The 23,954-nt window shown below is 55.0% G+C and overlaps 1 protein-coding gene across 6 annotated transcripts in view; it reads right to left on the bottom strand.

The window, feature by feature from the left end:
• The window catches only part of HECTD4 (HECT domain E3 ubiquitin protein ligase 4), a 181,973-nt gene that overhangs the window by 4,109 nt on the left and 153,910 nt on the right, over positions 1-23,954 (bottom strand). For all 6 annotated transcript variants that reach the window (XM_081802187.1, XM_081802188.1, XM_081802189.1 and 3 more), the window contains exons 57-73: positions 23,336-23,541; positions 22,901-23,031; positions 22,200-22,405; positions 20,408-20,587; positions 15,599-16,905; positions 14,377-14,584; positions 11,664-11,887; positions 11,422-11,573; positions 9,406-9,512; positions 8,775-8,898; positions 6,529-6,719; positions 5,308-5,454; positions 4,501-4,620; positions 3,685-3,840; positions 2,106-2,209; positions 1,767-1,988; positions 1-41 (exon numbers count right to left, since the gene is read on the bottom strand). The exon at positions 1-41 is cut by the window's left edge and continues 343 nt beyond it. In XM_081802187.1, the coding sequence (XP_081658313.1) occupies positions 1-41; positions 1,767-1,988; positions 2,106-2,209; positions 3,685-3,840; positions 4,501-4,620; positions 5,308-5,454; positions 6,529-6,719; positions 8,775-8,898; positions 9,406-9,512; positions 11,422-11,573; positions 11,664-11,887; positions 14,377-14,584; positions 15,599-16,905; positions 20,408-20,587; positions 22,200-22,405; positions 22,901-23,031; positions 23,336-23,541 (3,826 nt within the window). The remainder of the gene's footprint in view (positions 42-1,766; positions 1,989-2,105; positions 2,210-3,684; positions 3,841-4,500; positions 4,621-5,307; positions 5,455-6,528; positions 6,720-8,774; positions 8,899-9,405; positions 9,513-11,421; positions 11,574-11,663; positions 11,888-14,376; positions 14,585-15,598; positions 16,906-20,407; positions 20,588-22,199; positions 22,406-22,900; positions 23,032-23,335; positions 23,542-23,954) is intronic.

The raw sequence follows: 23,954 nt of genomic DNA, 5'->3' as shown, positions 1-23,954 counted from the left end.
ATCTCGGCGCACAGCGCCTCCAGCTCGGTCTCATCGTTGATCTGGGGGCAGAGGCGGACCGAGGCTGCCTGCCTGACCCCGAGACGGAACCCCAATCTCCAGTCGGGCCAACAGCGGGCACCGTTTGCGTGGGGGCTGCCCCTGACCGTCACGAAGGGGCACACGGCACCAGCCTGCCCAGACGTGCCGTGAGTTCAGGGCTGGGCGTGTGGCTGAGGCCCGGCTAACGAGACCCAAATTGCAGGGCTTTTGCTGTTACCATTTGGAAGCAGCAGTCCTCTGTCCCTGGCGTGGCCACGACTGTAAAATGGTACCTCTCGTACTACTGGGGACCCTCTCGAAACCAGTTATTGAAGACATCATTTGGACACCTGGATTCAGCCTCGCCCAAAGCCGAATCTGTATCCATGTTTAGTTTTAAAAGCAAATCATTTGAGAAACCAAAAGTAGTGCCCAAAAGATGCTGATGTGGACGCCGGGCTCCGGAGACGACCGGATCCGGCCCAGAGGGGAATAAATCGTAACTCTGGGTGGTGAAGGTCCAGGTACAACCGCCAGAAGTTCAGAGTATTTCTTCCCGGTTCGCGTGCCCCAACCCTGCGGTAGTCTGTATCCCGGCACCCTCTGAGGCTTTGCCCAACCCCTGCAGAAAGAAGCCTTGCCCGGACGGCCCTTCTGGACGCTGTCTTATGTCCCCTGCCTGCCCCAGGCCCTTGCTGCTACCACAGCCCTGGGAGGACTTCTCAGAGCAGTGCCTGGCAGGGACCCCTAAATCCCTAGCCCGTGAGGGCCATCCTGCTTTGACCCTTTAGGCAGTTCACTGTCCTCCCCGTTTCTGCTGGGAAGCCAACCACTAACCCAAGATCCCGACTGTGGTGCGCCCTGTGCTGCCCCAAGTGGTAGCCCAGGGAGGGACAACACCCGAGCTGTGAGCCCGCGCCAGTTGACGCTCCCCGGCGAGCACAGGCAGCTGGCCAGACCTAGCTTCCACTGGTGGCTCTGCTCCCCGCCAGCTCTCCTCTCTGAGCCTCCCTCCCTCCTGGCCCCGTTGCGAGGACGTGGGCACACTGGGCACACGGCCCTCCAGAACAGGGCCTCCCATACGCGGAGAGCAACCCGGGAGCGCCCCGCGGCTGGGGTGAGAGCCCAGGGCCTGGCCCGTGGCCGGCCCCCGCGCCTGCGAACCAGTGGCTGGCAGCCTGAGCACTGAGCGCACGACCTGCGGGGGCCCGGGCTGTGCGGGCGGACGGATGGTCGGACGCCGCTGTGCTCTCGCTAGCTCTGTGTGGCTCGAGGCGCCAGGAGGACAGCTCCGTTCCCCACCCCTTGCCCTTCCCTGGCCGATCTATCTCGGGGGATCCCCAGGAGCCAATCTCCTGCACTCTGAGGCCCCAAAACCAAGCTCTTAAAAGCGAAAGTGGATTGGCCTGTAGGAGTTCCCCTCCCGGCGCCTCTGCTCACTCAGCTGCCGGGCACCCTGCAACCCTGCGTCTTTGGGGGGGCCCGTCAGGGCACGTCAGTCACCCCCACTCTGCTGCTATCAAACAGAAAGAGAAGCCAGAGGGGCTTCTGTCCCCATGGAGTAAGCCTGCCAGAGACGGCTCACATTCCCTCGTGTTCTTTGGGAGGTCCCAATCGGTCTTCAGGTAGACGCTCGGACCCCCGTGGCACGGAGGCCCAGGCCACAGCAGGCCACGGAGGCAGCAAGGAGCACCAGGGACACTGCCCCGGAGCTCTGCTGTCCCCAGCACGTACTATTCACTTACGCTCTCGAACTTCTTGACGTAATTGTAGGTGAGTATGTCTGCTTCCTGTAGGTCTTGGTCAGGGTCCAGGGGCTCCCCCACCAGGGTCTTCCAGAAGGAAGGCAGGAGGTCCAGGGGAAGAGGGACATCTGCCCGAATTGCAATTCCCAGCAGCTGGCCCAGGAAGTGGAGCAGCTGCTCCTCCCCGCAGGTGATGGGGCTCGGGGTCAGGATGTACTTGCCCTGGAAACGGAGGCAGGCATGGGCTGCTGGCGGGCGCAAGGAGCCGCCGCAGGGTCGGGGCGGCAGGCCAGGAGGGGCAGACGGGGGCAGAGGCGCCCCGCTGCCCGCGCGTCCTACCTTGTTCTTGTTGACGGCCGAGCTGGGGCACAGCAGCAGGAGGGACAGCGACGAGCTCTGCAGCTCCTTACACACCTGCCACAGGAAGTGCCGGAAAGAGCCGCCTGTGGGACACACGGAGACCGATCAGCACGGAGACCCCAGCAGCCCGCCTGCCCGCGGGCCCTGTGCCCACCTGGACCTCAGCTCGTTCGCCAGCCCGCGTGCAGCTACGGTGCAGGGGAGAGAGGACCCGTCCGAGGGCGGGTAGACCTGGGGTCAAGTCCCGCTGTGCCACTTACTATCTGGGTGACCCCCAGGCAATCACTTCCCGGTGTCCCGGTCCACCAAGTGGGGACAGTCATCGAACCGATGTTGGGGGCTGCCTCCGAGGTCCGGAGACCCGGTGCGGAGCCCCACGCGGGCCGCCTCCACGGCTGCAAGCTCACGCTGATCTGCAGCCTTGTTCGGTCCACGTCTGTCGCTCCAGGTTGTACTGAGAGCGGGGCCACCTGTCCTACTCAGCACCGCCCACCGCCGAGGCCCAGGTCCTCAGGGTCCGTCCAGCGAGTGTCTAACTGCACGGACCGATGCACGAGTGCTTGCAGGGGGCAACGGGCCACTAAGGGTCCCCTGCTGTCTTTCCAAACGTGCCTTTGGCTTTCCGGCCAACACCTCCCTGTGGCTGGGTCTCGTCTCCCCTGTGCACCCCGTCAGGGCCCTAAGGTCGGAAGCTCTGAGGACAACTGCACGCACACACTGCTCGGTCAGAGCCATGCAGAGGACCTGCTTGGGGACAGATGTCCTCGCTCAGCTTCCCCGGGGAAGCAGGAGATTTCTGCCTGCGGAAGCCACCAAGGGCTGGGCCGTGGAGCCGGATGGACCTGGGTCTGAGCCACAGCCAGCTGCCTGAGCTGGGGGAGGCTCTATCAGTCCCGAGGGGCAACGCCGGTCTCTCGTGCACTTGCCCTGTATGCGGAGGGCCCGCCGTGGAGCGTGGGCCTGCCACTCCCGCCATGCTCGGAGAGGCCCCGCCGGAGAGGGGAGCCCACCCGCCCTTCCCGCTGCATCTGGCTGAAGAACGGGGTCTCTTCTCTCATCCAGAGTGGGAAACGCTTCCTGAATGTCTGCGGCTCACTAGGCATGGCTTAAAGGGTCACGAGGGAGCATTTTCCGAGCTGCTGTCCCTCATCGCTGTCCCCTAGCACCCTGCCTCTCATGGGACACACGCACGCTCTGAGCCGAGCCCAGCCCTCAGCCGGGGGCCCTTCCTGGGGGACCAGGCCAATCCGCACGGATGGCGGCTCCACGGTATCCACTCAGCACTGATCCCAGGCTTGGTCCCCGAGCCCGGGGGCCGGGGGGGAGGCCCTCAAGTCCCTGGCAAGCGCTGTTCCTGCCCAGCCCGGGGGCGAGTCCCTGGGGGCGGCGGCAGTCCTGGCTTCTGCAGGACAGGCTAATAAGGATGCGGCCTTTTTAGTCTCGCTGATGGGAGGGGAGCTGGGGCAGATGAGGCTAAAAATAACGCCAGGACCGTTCACATCGTCAGCACAGCCCCCACGCTGAACGGGCACCCCAGAGCCTCCGGGGGCGCACTCACTGGTGCCGTGGACCTCCTCCCCTGTGAAGCGGATGTTGAAGGCGTAGGTGGGGTCGCCACCACTGGCCAGCTTGACACAGAGCTGAGAGGACGAGACGGAGGCCAGCTGCCGGGCAGCCTGGCAGAAGTAGGAGTTTTCGGAGGCTCTGATCTCCCCTGGAAAAAGACAGAAAGCAGTAAAAGCCTCCAGGCGCCGTCTTCTGCTCTCCCGCCCTGGGACACAAGCCTTGCCAGGCCTCTGCCTGCTTCTCGGCCCTCTCCCCACCCCTGGTTCAGCCACCCTGCCTTCTCTCTGCTCTTGGAACGTCTTCTGTGCCGCAGGCACGTGGCCCCCAGCCTCCCCTCTGTCCCCAGGGGAGGCACGCCCCGTTCACGCTCTTCTCTCATTTCCTCCACGCAGTGTGTGTGTTCACAGGCCGTGGCCGCCTCCCCAGGGGCCATGCCCCCCCCCTCAATGCCAGAACCCCAACTCTAGCAAGTCCACGGCCAACCAGAACATTTCCCCTTCCCACCCTCCCCCACAGTTAGGTGTGGCCCCCATGACAGTTCTCCAGTGAGATGGGAAGGAGAGGCGAGGCTCCGGGAAGCAGAGAGCTCCTTCTACCTCTCCCCTTTCTCTTGCTGCTCAGCATGCAGGCTCACTAGGGGACCCTGAAGGTGGAAGCCACCCGATGGGACAGTTGGGAGGAGGACAGAAGCAGCCAGATGAATGTCTGTACTACCTTCTAGAGGCTTCTTTCATGTGCACGAAATCAACTGCATCGTTTGTTCGATCACGGCTATTTTGCGTTTTCTGCTCTGTGTAGCTAATCTTACCTCCCACAATTTCCAGTGGGTCCAAAGTGATCTCGGGAGCTGCATGGTCAGCTGTCCTCTGCACAGTGGCGTTCAGCACCCGATTCATGACGGTCACCTTCGTGTCATAAAAGATCAGCCCTGAAGGGAAGAACGTGGGAAGAGAGGCTCAGACAGGGCTGCTTTCCTGCTTTCCCTGTCAGCCCTGAGGCCTGGCAGAGGACACGCTGCCCCCTCTGGGTCCACTCTCTCCTGGCATGCCCTCCAGGCCCCTGAAGGGGGTGCACGCACACACACCACGGCCCTGACTTTCCGGGGGGCGGCAATTTGTATCTGCCCCAATGGTAACACATGAACCCCGGCCTTTGTCATGCCCAGGAACCACCTCACTGGCAGAAATACATGAAGTATGAGGAGGTTTGCTGCAGCATTTTCTGAAATGGCAAAAAATAAAAACCCAGAAGGTGAAGGTGCAGAAAAGAACATATGCTAGGATACCCGTTTTTGATTTTTAAAAAAAGTCATGTGTGTCTATTTGTATGTGAACAGAAGAGTCTGGAAGGACAGGTACTCAGCTGTTAATGATGATCATCTCTGGAATATAAAGGACAGTGAGCCAGAGCCTTCTATTTTTTTTTTTTTTTTTTTAAACAATGGAGCCCAACGTGGGGTTCGAACTCATGACCCCGAGATCAAGAGTCACATGCTCTTCTGCCTGAGCCAGCCAGGTGCCCCCGAAAACTTCAGTAAGTTTACTTTTTCAGGGCGTAACTGAAGTAAGCGCTCTGGGCCGGAAGCGCCGGTCGTCCCGGACCCGAGCGCGCTGACCTTTGGCCTCCTTCAGCAGGGCAGCGATGCTGTGCGCGTACACGGGCGTCGGGCGCAGCTCCACCAGAGGCAGGAAGAAGGTCTCCAGCGTGGTGTTCAGGGACTGGAGCAGGGCGAAGCGCAGGCGCAGGCTCTCGATGGGCACGTCTGCAGGGCATGAGGGGCGGTCAGGCCGGGACTCCCGGGGTGGGAACAAACTCAAGCGGCCCCTGTCACCGGGGGGAGGGGGAGGCACCGGGAGCGGGGCATTTCAGGGGGACCAGGAGGGCCCCCGTAGGGGACTTCATCCCTGGGGCCCACAGATGCTGTGCGTGCGTGGCCCCCGGGCTGCCTAAGCCCGTGCCAAGCAGAAGCAAAGGGTGAGGCCCCGGCTCTTAGGGCATCCAGGGGCCCCCTCAGCCTATCTGTAGGGCCACGTCAGGGCTGCGGCCTAGGCTGTTTTTAACTTTCAATTTCGAAATAATTAGAATTCTAGGAAGTTGCAAAAATAGTACACAGCCCCGTGTACCTTTCCTCAGCTTCCCCCAAAGTGACATCTTATGTCAAGCCCAGGACATTGAGACACCGCCACGCTGTCTCGTGTGTCCTCACATCCGTCTCCCCTCCAGCTGGAGAGACGGACAGCAGGACGATCTCCGGCCCATGTTTGCCTTCAAAGTACCCGGAAGAGCAAAGAGCGAAGGCCGAGAGAGGGTGGGCAGACTCCCAAGCCGCCCGTGGTGCACACGTGCGCAGGCACAGAAGCCAGCCTGGGGGTCGCTGCCCGCGTGCTGTGACAAGGGTCGCCTCCCAGGGATGGATTTACGCAGAGCGTCGGCTCTTGCGTGTGCAGGCGCATTCCCAGCTTTTGATGAAGCCGCGCTGCTCTCTCGTGATGAGGGATAATGCCTCTGATCCCGCTCCCCCCCGACCCCCGCCTGGCATCTGGGGTGGCCTCCGGGCAGGGCCCGGGTGGAACGGTGGCGGCCGGGACCCCCAGCCGCTGCACGCACTCCCGCACCTGCCCCCCGCCTGCAAGGAACCTGCAGCGGGGCCTCGCCCCCTCAACGCACCTGCAATCACAGCTGCGTGTCCGCCCCCCCCCCCCCCCCCCCGTGCTCCTCTCTGCCCCCAGGGCTCACAGCAGGTGCCCCCCACCCCGCTCCCCGCACTACCTAGGGGATGCCCCCAGGCCGCGCAGGGAGACCGTCCCCCACGGCCAGCCCCCCAGGGCCCACTTACTCAAGAGACAGGCCACTCTGGGGTCGGCGGCATCTGCGGGGTCCAGATAGACCTCATGGGGGTGCAGCCGCGCGGGCGTGATGGCGAGGTGGCGGCACAGCCGGTTGACGTACTGCACGAGCGCCACGTCCATCTCCAGGGTCCACTTCCTCGAGGCCTTGTGCGCGTGTCGGACGTCGATGCAGGCGCACCTGGGCCGGCCAGAAGGGCGAGGTGGGCCGGGGGCCACGGCCCAGCTCCCGGAGGACGCCGCAACAGCCTCGCCTCGCAGCTGGCGTCCTGGCGCCCAACCCCGTGGGGCGCGCCCCCAGGAGGAGCGAGCACACGGGCCGCAGGGTGGGAACGGCGCCCCCAACCCCGGGCCCCCCTCCTGCACGTGAGCAGAGGGCGGCCGGCTGAGGCCGGGGCTCTGGGGTCCCTGGGCCACAGAGACGGCTGCTTCCTGGGGCCGGTTTGGGCCCAGACGAAGTGCAGCTAGCGGCAGTAGGCTGGTGGCGCCTGGGAGGCTCACGGCCAAGGGCGCGAGGAGCGCCAGCCGCCGGCCTCACTGAAGCCGTGGCCCTCGGGCGGCAGGCAGGGCTGGCGCGCGGAGCTCTGGGCGCGGGCAGAGGGGTGGGGGGGGCCATCGCTCTAGCCGACGGGACACTGCTCGCCACCCGAGTGCCCGGCAAGGCGGGATCGCTGCATCATCCGCCTCAGTGACCCCAAGTGAGGTGGAAACAGGGAAAAAAGCAGATGTTTCATGTGCACCCACTTCTAAGTACTGAAAAAACCTACACCCTTAAAATGTCGGGAGACCCATTTACTGAAGCTTTACAAAGCGATGACCCTGGGCGCAGACCCACGGGCAACCTCCTCTGCGCCTGCACACGCCGCCAGGGTGTTCAGTGAGTGTGCCCGGCCTTGCCCAGCCCCGTAAGCTGGGGGCGCCAGAAAGGTGGGCAGGCTGCCGGGGGGATGGGCGCCTCTAGCTCCAGAGCCCTGGGCACCTCCCTGGGCCGCATGCCACACAGGGTGCCTCCTGCCAGGAGGGCCTATCTGGGGGCAGGGGCCGAGCCTCTCCACACAGGCCACGTGGGTCCTACCCAAGGAGTGCTGAGAGACAGCTTCCTCCAGAAGGGGATCCCCTCTGCCGGAGGGTCCCCCCCCACCGCCACAGCCCCCTCCAGGCTGGCTGATGTCACTGGCTGCCGTTAGGCCAGGTGGGGGAAGGAGGGAAGGAGGCGTCAGGGCGCCCATGAACGAGCCGTCGAGCTGTAACAAACGTGTCACGTGGGAATTCGTCTGCAGGCCAATCAGCAACCTTCCCACTTCGAATGTACTTTCTAGTCCAAAACAGGTGATTCTACTTTTCAAAAAGCCCCAAAGTCCTCTCTCTTACTGGCTTCTAAAATAAATCAGAACTGGTCCGGGGACGGACTCTGAGCTTTCTGTACAAAATGATGGTGCCAAGCAGCAAACCACTTCTGAACCCTGAACACAGATTTCAGAAGAGCGTGCTCCGGGCAGCCGTTCCTTCCCCGACGCCTGCCCATCTTGCTGCGTGCCTAGGGTGAGCGCCAGAGTGAAGGCACGGAGGTTTCTTCCCGTTTGTAAGCACCGGGCCGGCCTGGGACTCCCTTACAGCTAGAAAGGGGAAATCATTCTTGTTTGGCCCTGGGGACCTGGTGAGATCCTGCCTGGCAGGGAAGGAGAGCGGGCAACGGGGACTTGGAGACAAAGCGGGACTCCGAGGAACAGAGAGTCTTTGGAATGAAAAATTGTCCCCGTTAGGGACTGAAGTGTGTCCGGCCTCCCACCCCCATTTCTGTGTTGAAGCCCTAAATCCCAATGTGTGACTGTTAGGAGACAGGGCCTAATTGAGTTAAAGGAGGTCCTCAGGGTGGGGCCCAGACCAGCAGACAGGTGTCCCCCTCAGAAGCGGGGCGGCAGCAGGGACGCGCCCGCACACAGGCAGGGCCGCGTGAGCGCTGAGGAGGTGACCATCTGCAAGCCAATCAGAGGCCTCAGGAGAAACCAACCCTGTTGACACCTTGACTTCCAGAACTGTGAGAAGATGAATTTGTTGTTTAGAACAGAGTTTGTTTCCAAATGGGTTCTAAAACCCACTTTGAAAATTATGAAAAATTAGAAACTCAGTAGGCATTTAGAATGGCAGATGGAACGGCTCCCAGGAAGGATTTTCTTGGGGATGCTTCTGGTGGCCAAAAACAATTTTTATACAAGGTTGGGGGACAACTTCTTACCTCTCAAAGTGAAGGTCATAACCACAGGATAAAATTGCCCTCCAGACACTACGGATGTCTTGTTTGGCTCGGTCAATAACAAACTTGTGAAATCCTTCCAAGGTTAGATACTTCTCCTCAGGGACTGATGGAGAAGCATGGAGACAGTTAGGAGTTTGGAAGAACCTCCTACAGCAGGGGCCTCACGACGTGCCCTGGTGGCATTTCCAGCAGGGCCCAATCCACCTGCGCCCCACCTCCCGGCCCGCCAGGGTCTGTCACTGGCCACCTCCACCCACTGCCTGAGACCAAGCATAACCCCTGACCTCCCGGGGTCAGCAAGCCACAGCCTGACTTCTTCAGCTCTGCTTGGGCCTTTATGAGGCTCAAGTTCTAATGCCCAGATAAGTGCCTTCTGGAAGCGAATTTCTAAGCAGATTTCCAGATCTTTATTTTCCATCGCCATCACCTACTCTTCGCCCCGGATGCATGGTATTTTGGGAGCTGCTATTCTGACCTCCATAAATTCATGGTCAAAGATAGCATCGAGGCTCTGCCTGTTCCAAACCCCAAAGGAGCCCAGTCACTCAGGCAAAAGCTCGGAGGCTGGTCCCGGGGGCCCACCAGTCTCAGGCCCAAGCTGCTCATTCACCTTCTTGTTTTTTGGTGGGTGACTTCTCTGGGTCCTTCTCATCTGGCTTGCTCTTTTCTGGGGACTTGGGCTTCACAGTTGGCTTCTTCTCACTTAAGGCAGTCCTGCTGTAGACCAGAGCATTGCAATCAGAATTCCTGCGTTCACACCTCATCCTGACAGAGGATGCGCAAAGCCTCACACACGTACTAGGTCAGACTCCCCCAACCACGGCCACTGGTTCCCACGGGGAACAAGGTCAGCTCTGTTCTCACCAAGAAGTTCACTGAGCAAATCAGGAGGACAAACTGATACTTGAACTGCGGAAAACCTCAAAGAGATGCTTTTCATCCCTTCTACGTCCTTCAGAGTTGCACTAAGAAGCAGTCACTAGCCAGATGTAGCTACTTAAGTTTAAATTAAAATTACAAGTTCAGTTCTGTACTGAGCCACATTTCAGGGGCTCGGGAGCCACACGTGGCTGGTGGCGACTGCATCCGACAGCCAGACAGGGAAACAGCACCGATTTCCATCACAGGAAATTCTATTGCACTATTTATGTATGATTAATTAATAGAAAGACACTTTATTTTTCTGATCCTTCAAATAATTCCTCTAGAGGCTCCTGCCAGGTAACACTTTTCTACCAGTTGCAATTTTGAGTTCCCGAGTCATTTGCCTATGTCTACAGAAAATTCTACTAAATACGTATATATATCCACACATGAAATATTATGGAGCTATTAAAAAAAAAAAAAAGGTGGATCACCTGGGTGGCTCAGTTGGTTAAGCGTCTGACTACAGCTTGGGTCACGGTGTCGGGGTCCTGGGATCAAGCCCCGTGTCTGGCTCCATGCTCAGCAGGGAGTCTGCTTGTCCTTCTCCCTCTGCTCCCTCACCCCCACTCATGCTCTCTCTCTCCAATAAATAAATAAAATCTTAAAAAAAAGGAACGAGGAAGTTCTTTTTGTGCAGATGTGGAATCACCTACCAGATTAGCAGTAAATGGAAACAGCAAGGTACAGGCACTGTGTGAGGTATGGGGACATTTGGGCATGGGCCCATCTGCTTGTGTGTACACAGAATAGTTCTAGAAGACTAGCGAAGTAACACTGACGGTCTCACCAAGGGGGGACAGGGAGGCTTGAGGATGAAGGAGAAGAGGAGTGGCTTTTTGCTGCACATGCTTTTGAATGTTGTACTTTTTTTTTTTAACTATTTTATTTATTTATTTGACAGAGAGAGAGAGACACAGCAAGAGAAGGAACACAAGCAGGGGGAGTGGGAGAGGGAGAAGCAGGCTTCCCGCTGAGCAGGGAGCCCGATGCGGGGCTCGATCCCAGGACCCTGGGATCATGACCCGAGCTGAAGGCAGACGCTTAACGACTGAGCCACCCAGGCACCCCAAATGTACTTTTTTAACCATTTAAAATTTCTTTCTTTTTTAGAGAGAGACAGTGAGTGAGCGAGTGGGGGGATGGTGGGGCGGGACAGAATCTCAAGGCGCGGAGCCCGACCCAGGGCTTAATCTCACAACCCTGAGATCAAGACCTGAGTTGAGATCAAGAGTTGGATGCTTAACCAACTTAGCCACCCAGGCGCCCCTCAGCCATTTAAAATTTAAGAAAATAATACACATGCATCAATAAAAGGTTATGCACTTATAAGTGGTGTGTGGGGTAATCACATTTTTTTCAATATGCATTTTATAGTTTTTCTATAATAATTATGCATTATTTGTGTGGTTAAAGAAGTCAGAATTTTTTTTTTTTTTTAAACAATTCTGTACATTTTGGATGGTTTATGACTTTAGACCAGTCTGCTTTTGCCTGCCTGTGTGGTCCAGATCTTACTATACTTGTGGATAAAATGAAACGCTCTCTTTCAGTGGATGAAGCCAGGGACCCACATGATCGAGCCACAAAGCAGAGCCAGGGGGTCTGCTCCCAGAGGTACAGAGAGCCTCACAGGAAGCCTCAGAGGCAGCGGCCCTGGGTGCCCTGCCCGGCCCATGTGCTGAGCCCCTCGGAAGCCCACCTGACACTGTTGAGCACAGCCTTGTCCTTGGCAGGCGGCTTGGTGATGGGCCGCTTGGTGCTCACCACCTTCACGGGGTGCTGCTCCTTCCCGCCTTTGTTGTACTTGCTCTTGTCGAACTTGGGCTTTGGCACGCCGTATTTCCTCAGGATCTGTGGGGTACCAGAGGGAGAGAGGGGTCCTCAGGATCGCCCCAAGGCGCACCGAGGCCCAGCACCAGCACGGCGGGGATGGGCAGCTACCTGGGTGAGCTGGTCCTCCAGCACCTTTTTTGGAGGCCGGACGTTGGTGAAGAAGAGGTGGAGGAGGTTGCCTGGCGTTTGGGAGTTGATCTGCTCTTTGCTAAGATAAATGTCCGATACTTTGATGGGCTTTGCTGGTGTCAGGCTCAGCATCTGCTCGGAATGGGCACAGCTCTTAAATATCTCCGTGAGCACCTCCCTGGCACCGGGCACCAGCTTCTCACCTGTTGCCAAGCCGGCAGAGGACAAAACAATTCTGCCGTGAATAGGCCACGTCCGGATGCGCCTCACAGCTGCCTGGGTCTCATAAACAACTCATTTTGGCAGGTAGATAACATGTTTAGTGGGGATGACGAGCTATGCACCCAAACCTGGTTTCTGCCTTCTGGGCGCACCCCCCGCCCCCAGCTGCGCACCCAGCCTTCTCTCTGCGGTTGGGCACGGTCCTGTGATGTGGGCCGTCTGCTCTCTTCGCGCTCACCCCCTCCACTGGCTGCACGGAAATGACAAGCCTCTGGGATGGCGGACCCCAGCCCTTGCCCTGAGTCGTCCATGCGCAAGAAACATGCTTCCACTGGGCCTGACCCCGTGTACTCTCAGGGCTACTGATCACGGCAGTTTAATCTACCTTAACACATTTGTGACGGGCAGGTCCAAATGAACAAAAGGATCCGGAGCCTGCAAGTACTGTTGGTACAAAGCCCAAGTTGTCAAGCAAGTTTCACATTATTACAGAGGATGGTTCAAAACTGGCACAATGAACAGGTGGGAAAAGAAAGTTCTCTCAGATGTAACAAAACTGTCCCCGAGCACAAGAAAAACAATTTCTTTTTGTGCCCAAACAAGTGCTCCAGAACGTGGGCCCCAGCGGCCCATCAGGACCCCATCTTCATGCTTCTCGTGCCCAGGGGCCCAGGCGAGAGGTACTTGCTCATCACTCCCTTCTCCTTCCCACCCTCCCTCCCCCACCTCTCCCTCCGACACACCACAGCCGCCTCCAGGGCAGGCCCGACTGTGAGAACTGGAGCCCAGAAGCCTCACGGGCCTAACGGCCCTCCAGGCTGGCAGGGGGGGGGGGGCAGGTGTGTAGAAGAGGTGGCCAAGCCCTAAGAGCTGACTCAGCAGAACCACAACTTAGTCTCTAGCAAAATGCATGTGGCCACTAATGTTACCGAGAGACCAAGTACCTTATGTGGAAGGTCTGACTATTAACAGGATCAGGAGCTCGGTCTAAATTCAGATTCAAAGTATGAAAAGGCTGCCAGACCACGAGTTATGGCAGAAAAAGGCCTCCAATCTTACACCAGATCCTCCCCACGTGGGCCGCAGAGCGCTGAGGAGCCAAATGCACACTAATTAGGGACTGGGGCCAAGACCAGGGCGAGGAGCACCAGGCGGCCCCCTCAGGGGCAAGATTCCCCAAAAACTCAGTGATCAAGAAATATATTTCAATGTAGTGTTAAAAAAGAGAAATAAAAATACAAAAAAAAAAAAAAACCACCCACACACAAGCAAAATATCAACAGTATTTGTGCCAAGCCACATTAAAGCCTGACACAAAAGAAATAATCAGTAATACTGATCCTGTCTTTATTTAAAATTTTACTATTTTATTCACTGTGAATATTTTGCATTAATTTTGACTTCTATAAATATTCAATTAGAGTGCTATTTATCTAGGGACGCCTGGGTGGCTCAGTTAAGGGTCTGCTTTTGGCCCAGGTCCTGATCCCAGGGTCCTGGGTTCGAGTCCCATATCGGGCTCCCTGCTCAGTGGGGAGTCTGCTTCTCCCTCTCCCTCTGCCCCCCCACTGCTCGTGTTCTCTAATAAATTTTAAAAATCCTAAATACATGGATTAAAAATTTTGAGCAACACTAGTACAAAATAAAAATGACCACACAAAGTATTGCAATCCTAAAAAAAGAAAAACTGCTTTCTGGAGCGGAGCTTGGGGCAAGCTGCTGGCTTCAGGCAGGAGTCTGCTGCTTGATTCTGCTCAGCAGGGCCTCGGGGCTGCGACCTGGATGAACGCTCCACATCGTACAAAAGAAGTGGGGACACCAGACAAGAGCCGTCAGAATGACAAAGTGGGGCTCGGTGAAGAGGAGATGGAACGGTTTCTTCCCCAAGAATTAGTGTAAAGGTGGAGGCATTTACTGTGCACAAGCACGTGACCAAATGATTTCCAGCAATGTACTTGGTATATTCTAGCTCCACGGGACAGAATAAATACAATTGAACTTGAACAAAGGGAAGTCTGGCTAGACAAAAAGCAAAATGGGACTTGAATGCAAGCCCACTTTTTAAAAAAAAATTTTTTTATTTAAATTCAATTTGGTTAACATACAGTGTAGTGTTAGTTTCAGGAGTAGAATTTAGCGATTTATCAGTTGCATAGGAACAGCCCTTCCCAGTGGTCTGGGCAGGCTAGAGCACGGCAGGCCAGAGGCAGGGGCGCCCTCACGGCCCTCAGAGCTCTGACAGCTTCCATGAGCCAAGCAAAGAACATCTGTCCCATCTCCCCAGGGCCCACTGCATCATTTCCCAAATCTCTAACCCCCAAGAGGGCCCCCCAAAGTTCTTTTCTCAGGTAAGATGTTAAAAATAGGGCATATTGGATACAGAAAGAGGAGACTTTTGCTCATTTTTTTCTGTAAATTTAAAACTGCTCCCCCAAAAGTCTATTAATTAAAAAAAAAATTCATAACCCACCTTTAATCGACTTATCATTGAAGTAATCTTCTAACCCTGGGCTCCCCTGAGTATCAAACAGACTCTGATTTACTACAGATACAGTGAGAATCTCTTCTGTTGACATCTCCATCAATTCATCTTCACCATCCAAACTTGACAAACCAATCAGGTCGTTATTGTTAAATAAACTTGCTCGAATTTTCTCAATTTTGGCTCGGGATCTTATCTGTGTGAACAAAGACAAGGGTCAGGATTGGAGTAGAGGAATGACCTTGTTTTCCTTCCTGCCCTGCCCTGAAGTCCTCTCCTTGTCCTAAGTGTTGTGCGTGCTGCCTGATTCCCATGAGCTGGCCTCCCTGGGAACATCTCTGCCACCCGCCAACACCAGTAACTCGGAGGGGAACATCTCAGCCGGAAATGTCTGTTGCTAAACCCTGACCTGGTCTGTGGTTTTTCCTCAATGCCCAGGGAGCTAAAGTCCATGCTCAGCTCCGAGAAAGCCCCCAGGAAGAAGGTGCATAGAGTAATGGAAGTGATTCCAGGGAAGAAACCAATCATCGGGTTCTGGAGCTCTCTTGTCAGAGCTCCCTGGGAGAGCGAAGCGATGCACACACATTCCCCTCTAGTGCCTTTCTCTCCATATCCAATAACGGAAGGACAGTTTTACTCTGAGCCTGACTCCCCTTACACGAGGGTGAAGACACAGGATGCAGGATTTCTAAACAAGGAGGCCCAAGAAGCAGAGGGGATCTTGAAGTGGAAATGTGACCTGGAAACTCAGAATCACCTGGAACAGAATAGCAAGTCTATTCTCATAAGGATCAGTGAAGACCCCTCCTGCTGATGTCAACATCTAAAACAACCCAAGGCCACTCAAATGTATAGCGGTGGGCCTGAGCTGGAATGCACTTGATACAGCCCATCCACCAGCAAAGGTCAGGCCCCTCGAACCCCTCTGCCTCCTTCCCACACTCAGCAACAAACTGCATTTACTTCATGACATCAGACTCGACATCACTCTTTGAGATGTGACCTCAGACACAGAAAATCAACACAATAAATCATCGTGGTTTCCAAGAACTGCCTCAGGGAGCTCCCTACGTGCCCCAACGTCACCTATCAGTTAAACCCCTGGAAATAATACTGGAAGGTTTAGAGAGGCTTCTCTTAGGCTCCCCCTTGGAGGGAGGATTCAAGCCGCTCATGATTTTAGTGATTGCCAAGGTGTGAGCGCCGTTACCTCCACGACCGCAAAGCCTTTGATGGGGCGCGCTGCGAGGGGCTGGTTGTCCAGGGACGTGACGGTGTACATGGAGCCCACGTCCGACACGGAGGCCGTCTCGGCATTGTCCAGAGGCTCCCCCAGGCTCCCCAGGCTGCCCAGGCTGCCCGTGCTGCATAGGGAGATGTCTAGACTCTCCTGGCTGGACACCACGTGGGGCTCCAATACCCCAGAAGGGACGGGCGGCTCGAGGCCTGAGGGCAGCGGATCCACAGAGAGGTCACTGGCTGTCTGTGAGATACCCTGGGAGCTGCAGATGGAGGCCTGACTGGTGGAAGCGGATGCGCTGATGCTCATGGCAGGCGTCAGGCTGCTGGACGTGCTGACCTCCAAGCTGTCTGCGCTGGGGAAGCCAAGGGTCTTCTCCGGCTCGGCTTTGCCGTCACCACCCTCGGCCTTGTCCTTTGGTTTCTTGGGGTCTTCGTCCTGCAGGGGGATGTAGATCTCATCTTTGAAGACCCCGCCATGGGCATTGCAGGCCTTGCGGATAGCCCCTCTGACGATGCCCTCATCCAGGTGGGTGGGGATTCCAGAGATCACCAGCAGGCGGCTGTGGGCGGTGGGGCCCACCAGGGCCTGGCAAGCATCGGCGATGGCGTCGCTGGTCACACCCAGACCCTGCGGGTCCTTCCTGGTGAGGTGTCGGAGAATGATGAGCAGGGTGAGGGCTCGATGAAACCACAGCATGTCCTCCGGCTTGCTGCCCCCAATGCTGAGCATGGCGGGGTCTGACTCCACTGAGCGGGACGACTGGCGCTTCCCGGAGGAGGAGGCCTTTTCCCGCTTCATCTTGACTTTTTTCCTCTTCGACAGGAGGCTAGGGCTCTGAGGTGTCTGTCCTGGGGAGGAGGATGAGGAGGACGATGAGTCGCTGAGATTCGGGGCGGTCGTTGAGGTCACCCCGCTGGCTGTGACACTCATGTTGGTGGGCAGGGTCACCTCGGCCACCGCCAGGCAGCCTTCCATGAGTGCATGAAAGTACGTAGAGAACCTGCCCTGGTCCGTGGCCGCCGCCACCCCCGAGCCCCCGCATGCGCTGCCTGAGACCCAGCTCTGGGTCTCCTCGTCGTACAGCTTATGGAGCTCCGACTGCAGAGCCATCAGCATGGCCAGACAGGGGTTCAGCTGGAGGGCAATGGAGGAGGACAGGCCGACAGGGTGCTTTCTCTGCTCCAGGGAGTGCACGGTGCGCAGCAGCTCCGCCAGGAGATGGAAAACAAGCTCCTTCACGCAGGCCGCCATGTCTGTGGTCCACAGGAAGTTTCCTGAAGCAAATATAAAACAGCAAGAGCGGTGATCACTCGTACCTGCCCCGTACCTGGGACTGTTCCTGGAGCTATGCTGTTCATCCCCAGCCCACAGCTGAAAAAAGAGAGGCTCAAATTGCTCACGCCTGGCTGGTTGCCCCCAGAGCCTACGGCCTTAACCCCTGGGCCACATCATCGCATGGAGCCGGGTTCTATGGCTCACCCCAAAAAATCATTTTCTTTCTTAAAAGGTTATCAAGTGAGTGGGGTGACAAGTCACAAGAACAGTATTTCCCAAACCTTGAGATGCTTACTATTGGGGGCACACAATCCAATTTTATCAGAAAGCCCAGAAATACACACTGACAAGGTATTCCTTTTTTTTTTTTTTTTTAAGATTTTATTTATTTGAGAGAGAGGGAGCGAGAACGAGTGGGGAGGAGAAGGGCAGAGGCAGAAACAGACTCCCCACTGAGCAGGGAGCCCAATGAGGGGCTCGATCCCAGGACCCAGGGATCATGACCTGAGCCGAAGGCAGATGCTTAACCAACCGAGCCACCCAGATGCCCCAAGGTATTCCTAAATCCTCTTCAGTCCTGATTTCGTCAACAAGAAAGGCTCACTGCAGGGCTGGTGTATCCTTGACAGAGAGTGGGCCACAGACACAGAGCCTCTGACAGGCAACAATGGTCAGAATTTCTTTTTTTTTTTTATAATTTTTTTTAATATTTTATTTATTTATTCATGAGAGACAGAGAGAGAGAGAGAGGCAGAGGGAGAAGCAGGCTCCCAAGGAGTAGAGAGCCCGATGCGGGACTCGATCCCAGGACCCTGGGATCATGACCTGAGCCGAAGGCAGACGCTTAACCATCTGAGCCACCCAGGCGCCCAATGGTCAGAATTTCTTAACAGAAACTATTTTATAGTTAACCTTCTAGTTACGGCAAGGGACACTACTTTTCCATTTAAAGTGGCAACATAAAGTTTCCTTTAAAATTCAAGTTGTTTTTTTTTAAGTTTTTTTTTTTTTTTTTTTAAAGATTTTATTTATTTGACAGAGAGAGACACAGCGAGAGAGGGAACACAAGCAGGGGGAGTGGGAGAAGGAGAAGCAGGCTCCCCACTGAGCAGGGAGCCCGATGCGGGGCTCGATCCCAGGACCCTGGGATCATGACCTGAGCCGAAGGCAGATGCTTAATGACTGAGCCACCCAGGCGCCCCTTTTTTAAGAGTTTTATTTATTTGAGAGAGAGAGCACACAAGCACAAGCAGGGGGAGAGGCAGAGGAAGAGGGAAAAGCAGACTCTCTGCTGAGCAGGGAGCCCGATGTGGGGGGCTTGATCCCAGGACCCTGAGATCACAACCTGAACCAAAAGCAGATGCTTAACTAACTGAGCCAACCAAGTGCCCTAAAATCTAAGTTTAAAAAAAGGAGAAAAGAGCTGATCGCCAAAAAACCCAATCAATAAATGCTGACAGGCATGACTCGTAGACATGGCGGAAATTACATAAAGATGGCCTGAGAAGGACTGAAGTTCAGGAAGGAGAGTCTAGAATAACAAGATGGGTCACAGGTTTGTACCAAGATCCCCTTTGTGCCAGACACGCATCTTAAATTCACACTAAGATGCCTGATCTCTTAGGGGTGACGTTGCTTCATGACTTCAACTGCAAATGAACTCATGCTGCTCATGCCATGCAGGCGCTCAGAAAGCCATTCACAGAGAACAAGTGCCTCCGGGTCTGCAGCCCCGCCCTCTGATGCTCATGCGACCTCCCCTCCGTTGTGCTTCCTCTGCCATTTGCCATTTATGTAAGAGGACGGCCTTAGACAGAATTCTCCTCCACCGAGACTGCGAATGGTGGCCCGTGAGCGAAGACTGCCCACGGAACTCTCCCTCCCACGGTGGTCCGCCACTCACCTTCCCTGATCCCTCGCCCAATGTATTTTAAAGAATTTCATTTAGTTGCCAACATTTAAAACCTGGGAAATTCACATCAATATCTACATTACTAGCTTTTCTTTTTAAAGATTTTATTTATTTGACACAGAAAGAAAGAGAGAGAGGGAACACAAGCAGGGGGAGTGGGAGAGGGAGAAGCAGGCCTCCCGCGGAGCAGGGAGCCCGATGTGGGGCTCGATCCCAGGACCCTGGGATCATGACCTGAGCCGAAGGCAGACGCTTAACGACTGAGCCACCCAGGCGCCCCCATTACTAGCTTTTCTTGAAATAAAAAGTAATAATAGCTGGCAGGACTGGGGCCACCTTCTCATGTAGCAAGGAGGGACAGGGCTCAGGGACTGACAGAGCATGACGTGGCCTGGACCACTCTCCTATTTCCCCCATTTACATCATCTGTCTGACCCCTGAGGGCATTTAAGTTTGCAACATCTTTTCCCCTCCAACATCATAAAAAAATCTCAAAAATATAGGAAAGTTGGGCGCCTGGGTGGCTCGGTTGGGTGTCTGCCTTTGGCTCAGGGCATGATCCCAGGGTCCTGGGATCGAGTCCCGTGTCGGGCTCCCCGCTCAGCAGGGAGTCTGCTTTTCCCTCTCCCTCTGCCTGCCGCTCTGCCTACTTGTGCTCTCTGTCAAATACATAAATAAAATCTTTTAAAACAAATATAGGGAAGTTGAACTACTTAGAAAGTAAATACTTGTATGCTCACCACCTACATTCTCCCATTAACACTCTGCCATATTTGCTCTTATGTACCTACCTATCTACCCCTCTATTCACCCAAAAACTCAGCTTAGTATTTGATTATTTCAAAAAAGTTGCAGACATTAGTCTGTTTTATCCCTGAACACTTAAGTAGATGTATCATTAATGATGTTCAATATTTATGTAGAATGTGAGGTGACTTTACATATGGCAAAATGTACAACTCTTAAGTTTACCTTTCTATGAGTTTTACCAAAATACAACCCCTTTTTAACCTTTCAGGAACTATGAAGTCATAATGTCTGATTTTGCAACATTATTTACTTACTCCCACACTACCTTTTACCTCCAAAGTTATAAAAATGGCATATATTTGTGTTTTAAAGTAAGGTGTGATAAAATTAATCTTATTTCCATGGTTAGTTGCCACCTTCAAAATAAAGAGAACACCCTGGACGTCATGCGGTTAGAAGGCTAGGCTTTAGGGGCGTCTGGGTGGCTCAGTCAGGTAAGCGTCTGACTTTTGGTTTTGGCTCGGTTGTGATCTCAGGGTTGTGAGATCGAGCCCTATGTCGGGCTCCGTGCGGAGTTGGCTTGAGATTCTCTCTCCCACTGCCCCCTGCTCCTCCCGCCCATGCTCTCTCTCAAAATAAATCCATCTTAAACACAACACACCACACCAGCACCACCACCAAGAAGGCTAGGCTCTACACTACGATCAGCTCCGCAAGCCGTTTTCAAAGGACGGACAGCAACCCAACAAGAGGCCACCAGCGGGCGAGCGCCTTCAGCAGGCACTGAGCTAGCTCCCCTAGCTCTCGCGGGCCCTGTCCTGAGGGAGGGTCAGCCTTACCCAGCAGCTCCACAACTTGTAGGAGAACAGATGTTGGGATGGTGTTGGGCTCATCCTCGGATCTCCCTTCGCCATCCTCTGATCTCCAGGACAGCAGCTGCTCTGCGAAGGCCATAGCCAGAGGGAACTCCAGGGGCAGAGAGTGCAGCACCAGCACGGCTCCAGGAGGTGGCGACACCCCTAGAAGAGCAGCCGAGGAGGAAGGCTCGTAATCGGCAGCACGTGACCCAAACAAGCCTCAGAGCAGGACCCACCAGGTGTGTGTGGAAGAACAGGGCTGGAAAGCCCACCTGCTCATCTGCTGGAGGCAAAAGGAAACGCAACTCTTCCCGCACTCCAGACCGAGTCAGCTGCAGGTGCAGGAGGGGCCTGGGGACATCCTCCAAAGAGTCCGTTTGTCGGTGTGACAAGGGGACAAAGGGCAACAATGAGAATGGGGAAGGATAAATATTCCCCAGCTGGTTAGATACCAACCAGCCTGATGAGCCAGCACGGAAAGACTAAGTCAGACCTTAAAAGATGCTTCACTGGAATATTCCCAGCTTGGGAAAGAAATAATTAGCCATTTGGTGTGGCTGCAATCCCATGAGACCATTAAGCTTGTATTTGGTTACAGAGTGGACCAGCAAGGGGCACCCCAGACTAGCACTACCAGGACCTTGGGCTTTGATTTTCTCTTATTACCTTGTGTCTCTGCCAGGCCTGAATCTGGCCAGAGATGCTGCAGCAAGAGGAAAAAGGCCCCAAGGCCTGATCCCCTCTCATAGCCTGCACCATATCCCAAGGCCCGCTGCAGGCCCTGACCAGACATAAGTCAGGCCATCAGGGACCTGGGGGTCTTTGGACAAGTCAGCAGGCACCATGCTGATTGGCCTGCATTTTGGGGTGAACGTTTATATGGTGATAACTGAGGAACGAAAAGATAGAGATCTTCTGCTTATTTAATTATAAAGTTTAAAGAACACTTAGTATAGGCAAAGCACTATGAAAAAAATTGGCCCTAATGAAGAGAGATCATCTAGTTGTTTAGCAAAAGTCTCATTTCGTTTCATTCCCTAAAGGTGCAAGGTCTCTAGGACAGGGGCTGTGGAAAAGCCAAAGCCCAATTTTTGCCTGGAAGGTCAAATACATTTCAGAATCGTCTCTAGCAAACACAGGTCCGTCCTTTCTTGTCAAACATGACAGGAAGTGCAGTGGAAGTCTGTGACCAGGTTTTCCTTGCTTCTGTGCATTTTTTTGGAAAGAGTCAGCTGGCCCCGGTGTGCGGGGTATATAAGCAGGGGGCAGCTTCGGGATCTGCAGATCCCTCCCCTAAACCTAAACCCACGCAGGCTTAGCAAAAAACACCAAGGAGACGAGACCCACGGGGCCTCCCAGTCCTCCCTCCCGGCCGCTGGGCCATTTACCACAGAGACGAGGGACAGACGCTCACTGTGGCCTGCGCCCCAGGGAGCCACTCGCACCCGAGAGAATTCGGTTTTAATGAGCGCTGGAGGAAGGCAGCGGGGATTATTGCTGCTAAAGGACCACTCTGTTCAGTTCACTCTGAAGAGAGCACACTTGCAAAAGGAAAGGAAAGGAAATCCCCACTGACGTGTGGGCAGCATCTGCCAGGCCTGCCCCAGGCAAGAAAGGTGCTCATTTCATCTCCTGCCCCAAAAATATACTGTCCCAAGCACTTCTGTTCTTTACTGACAATACACAGCAAGGTACAAAATCCTTTCTATCTTCAAAAAGGAAAGCCAAAAACAACTTCACACTGTTCTCACCAAGCGCTAACTCAGAGACATACCCAGTTTGATGTGGACCTTGTCTGTGGAGAGGATCACCGAGGGGTACTGGTTGGCGGTAGGCGGCGGCGTGAGGCCAGTGTTGGCTGGAGATGCATCCCGTGGGTAACAGACGGCCTCGATCAGGTTCAGCTGGCCATTTCGCTTGACTTTGTGGCCAAGCCCATACACAAGCACACGTGCCCACGGCGCCTTGTACAGGGAGGAGCTGTGGAGGAGGGGAGGAGGTTCAGCGGAGTCTGGCCGCTCATGCCAGGGAGGAGATGGACGTAAAAGAAGTGGGCATTTGTAAGTCATTGCCATGACATCTTAGAAGGTCGTCCTTTATAAGGACATTTCCCAAACACAGAAATATGGGAGGAACTACAGACTGTTTTCAAATACTACCGGTATGTGTTAAAGACTAATAACAATTTGAGTTTTTCTTCTGTCAGTTTCACTAAGACTCCAGTTTTTTCTTTTTTTTTTTTTAAAGGTTTTATTTGACAGAGAGAGACACAGCGAGAGAGGGAACACAAGCAGGGGGAGGGGGAGCGGGAGAAGCAGGCTTCCCGCGGAGCAGAGAGCGCAATGCGGGGCTCGATCCCAGGACCCTGGGATCATGACCTGAGCCGAAGGCAGATGCTTAACGACTGAGCCACCCAGGCGCCCCTCCAGTTTTCTTTTCTCTCCCGTTAGCTCTCCTGGAGAACAGGCAACTTACTCTTTGCGGAATCCAGACTGACTCTCTTTGCAAGACACGACGACAAAAGCCGCCCCAGGGAAATTAACATCCATGTTGACTTTGGACTCCGAAATCGGGAACTCCTCGGAGGGGAACTGCTCGGGTGCTGTCTGCAAAGAGAGATTTAACAAGGGAAGCCACAGGCCACACACAGGAGAGCATTTCATCTCCCAACTACCAGGCAAAGGACAGAGCCAACGCATACGCGGCCACAGGCTCCGGGGATAAGAAAGCCCTCCGGGAGGAAGGCCACCATGGATGGGACAAGGTGGGAAAGCCATGAGGTAAAGGAGACTGGTTCAGCGGGGCTTAGGGGGGTTGGGGAAGAGAGAGCATCATTTTCAGCAAGCCAGTAAGACTTCTAATTAAAAGTTACAACCCTGGTTCAGGGACATTAGAGCTTCAGCCGTCTACCTGCAGGAAGGAGCAGATCTGTTTCGTCAGCTCCAGCAGGCTGTCCTCGCCCTGGTGCAGGGTCCGGGTGATGGCCACACTGAGCCACTCTCGCACTGTCTGGGAGCTGCCCTGGTAGAAGAGGTCAGTGGCCGAGCAGTTCTGGGAGTGGACGCAATGCTGCAGAGACTGCGCCAGGAGGATGGAGCTGGAGCTGATGGTGCCATCTGCGGCCAGGACAGAAAATCTAAGTTTACCAGAATTGCAGATACCAACAGCGGGCAGAGCCTGGGTAATAGTGAGCAGCCTGCCTGGGGGAGCTCGGACACAGAGTCTCAGGTAAGACATTACCGATCAGATCCTGCAGGCTGGCAGGTTGGGAGAGGGGGGTTCACATCAGTGGTCTGAATTTTTCCTTTCTTTAAAGCAACAAAAGTGTTTCCTAAAATAAAACCTAAAGTGGTGGGCCAAATCTATTTTAAACAGAAATGGAGCTGCTTGGATGCAGGGGTTCCCGCAGCCTGACCTACTCGTGTGCCCTGGCCCCTTCCGAGTTGCCCCAAGGAACCGCTAGGGAGTGTGTAAAGCCAGTGTTAGGTCATTACGGCAAAGCTTCTTCACAAACACTTTAAAAGCTTTC

The sequence above is a fragment of the Leptonychotes weddellii genome, chromosome 13 (assembly GCF_054177405.1).
Source record: "Leptonychotes weddellii isolate Sample4059 chromosome 13, ASM5417740v2, whole genome shotgun sequence".
In the NCBI taxonomy this organism is placed as follows: Eukaryota; Metazoa; Chordata; class Mammalia; order Carnivora; family Phocidae; genus Leptonychotes; species Leptonychotes weddellii.
Note: the sequence above shows the minus strand (reverse complement) of the source record. Positions and strands in the feature narration are given on the sequence as shown.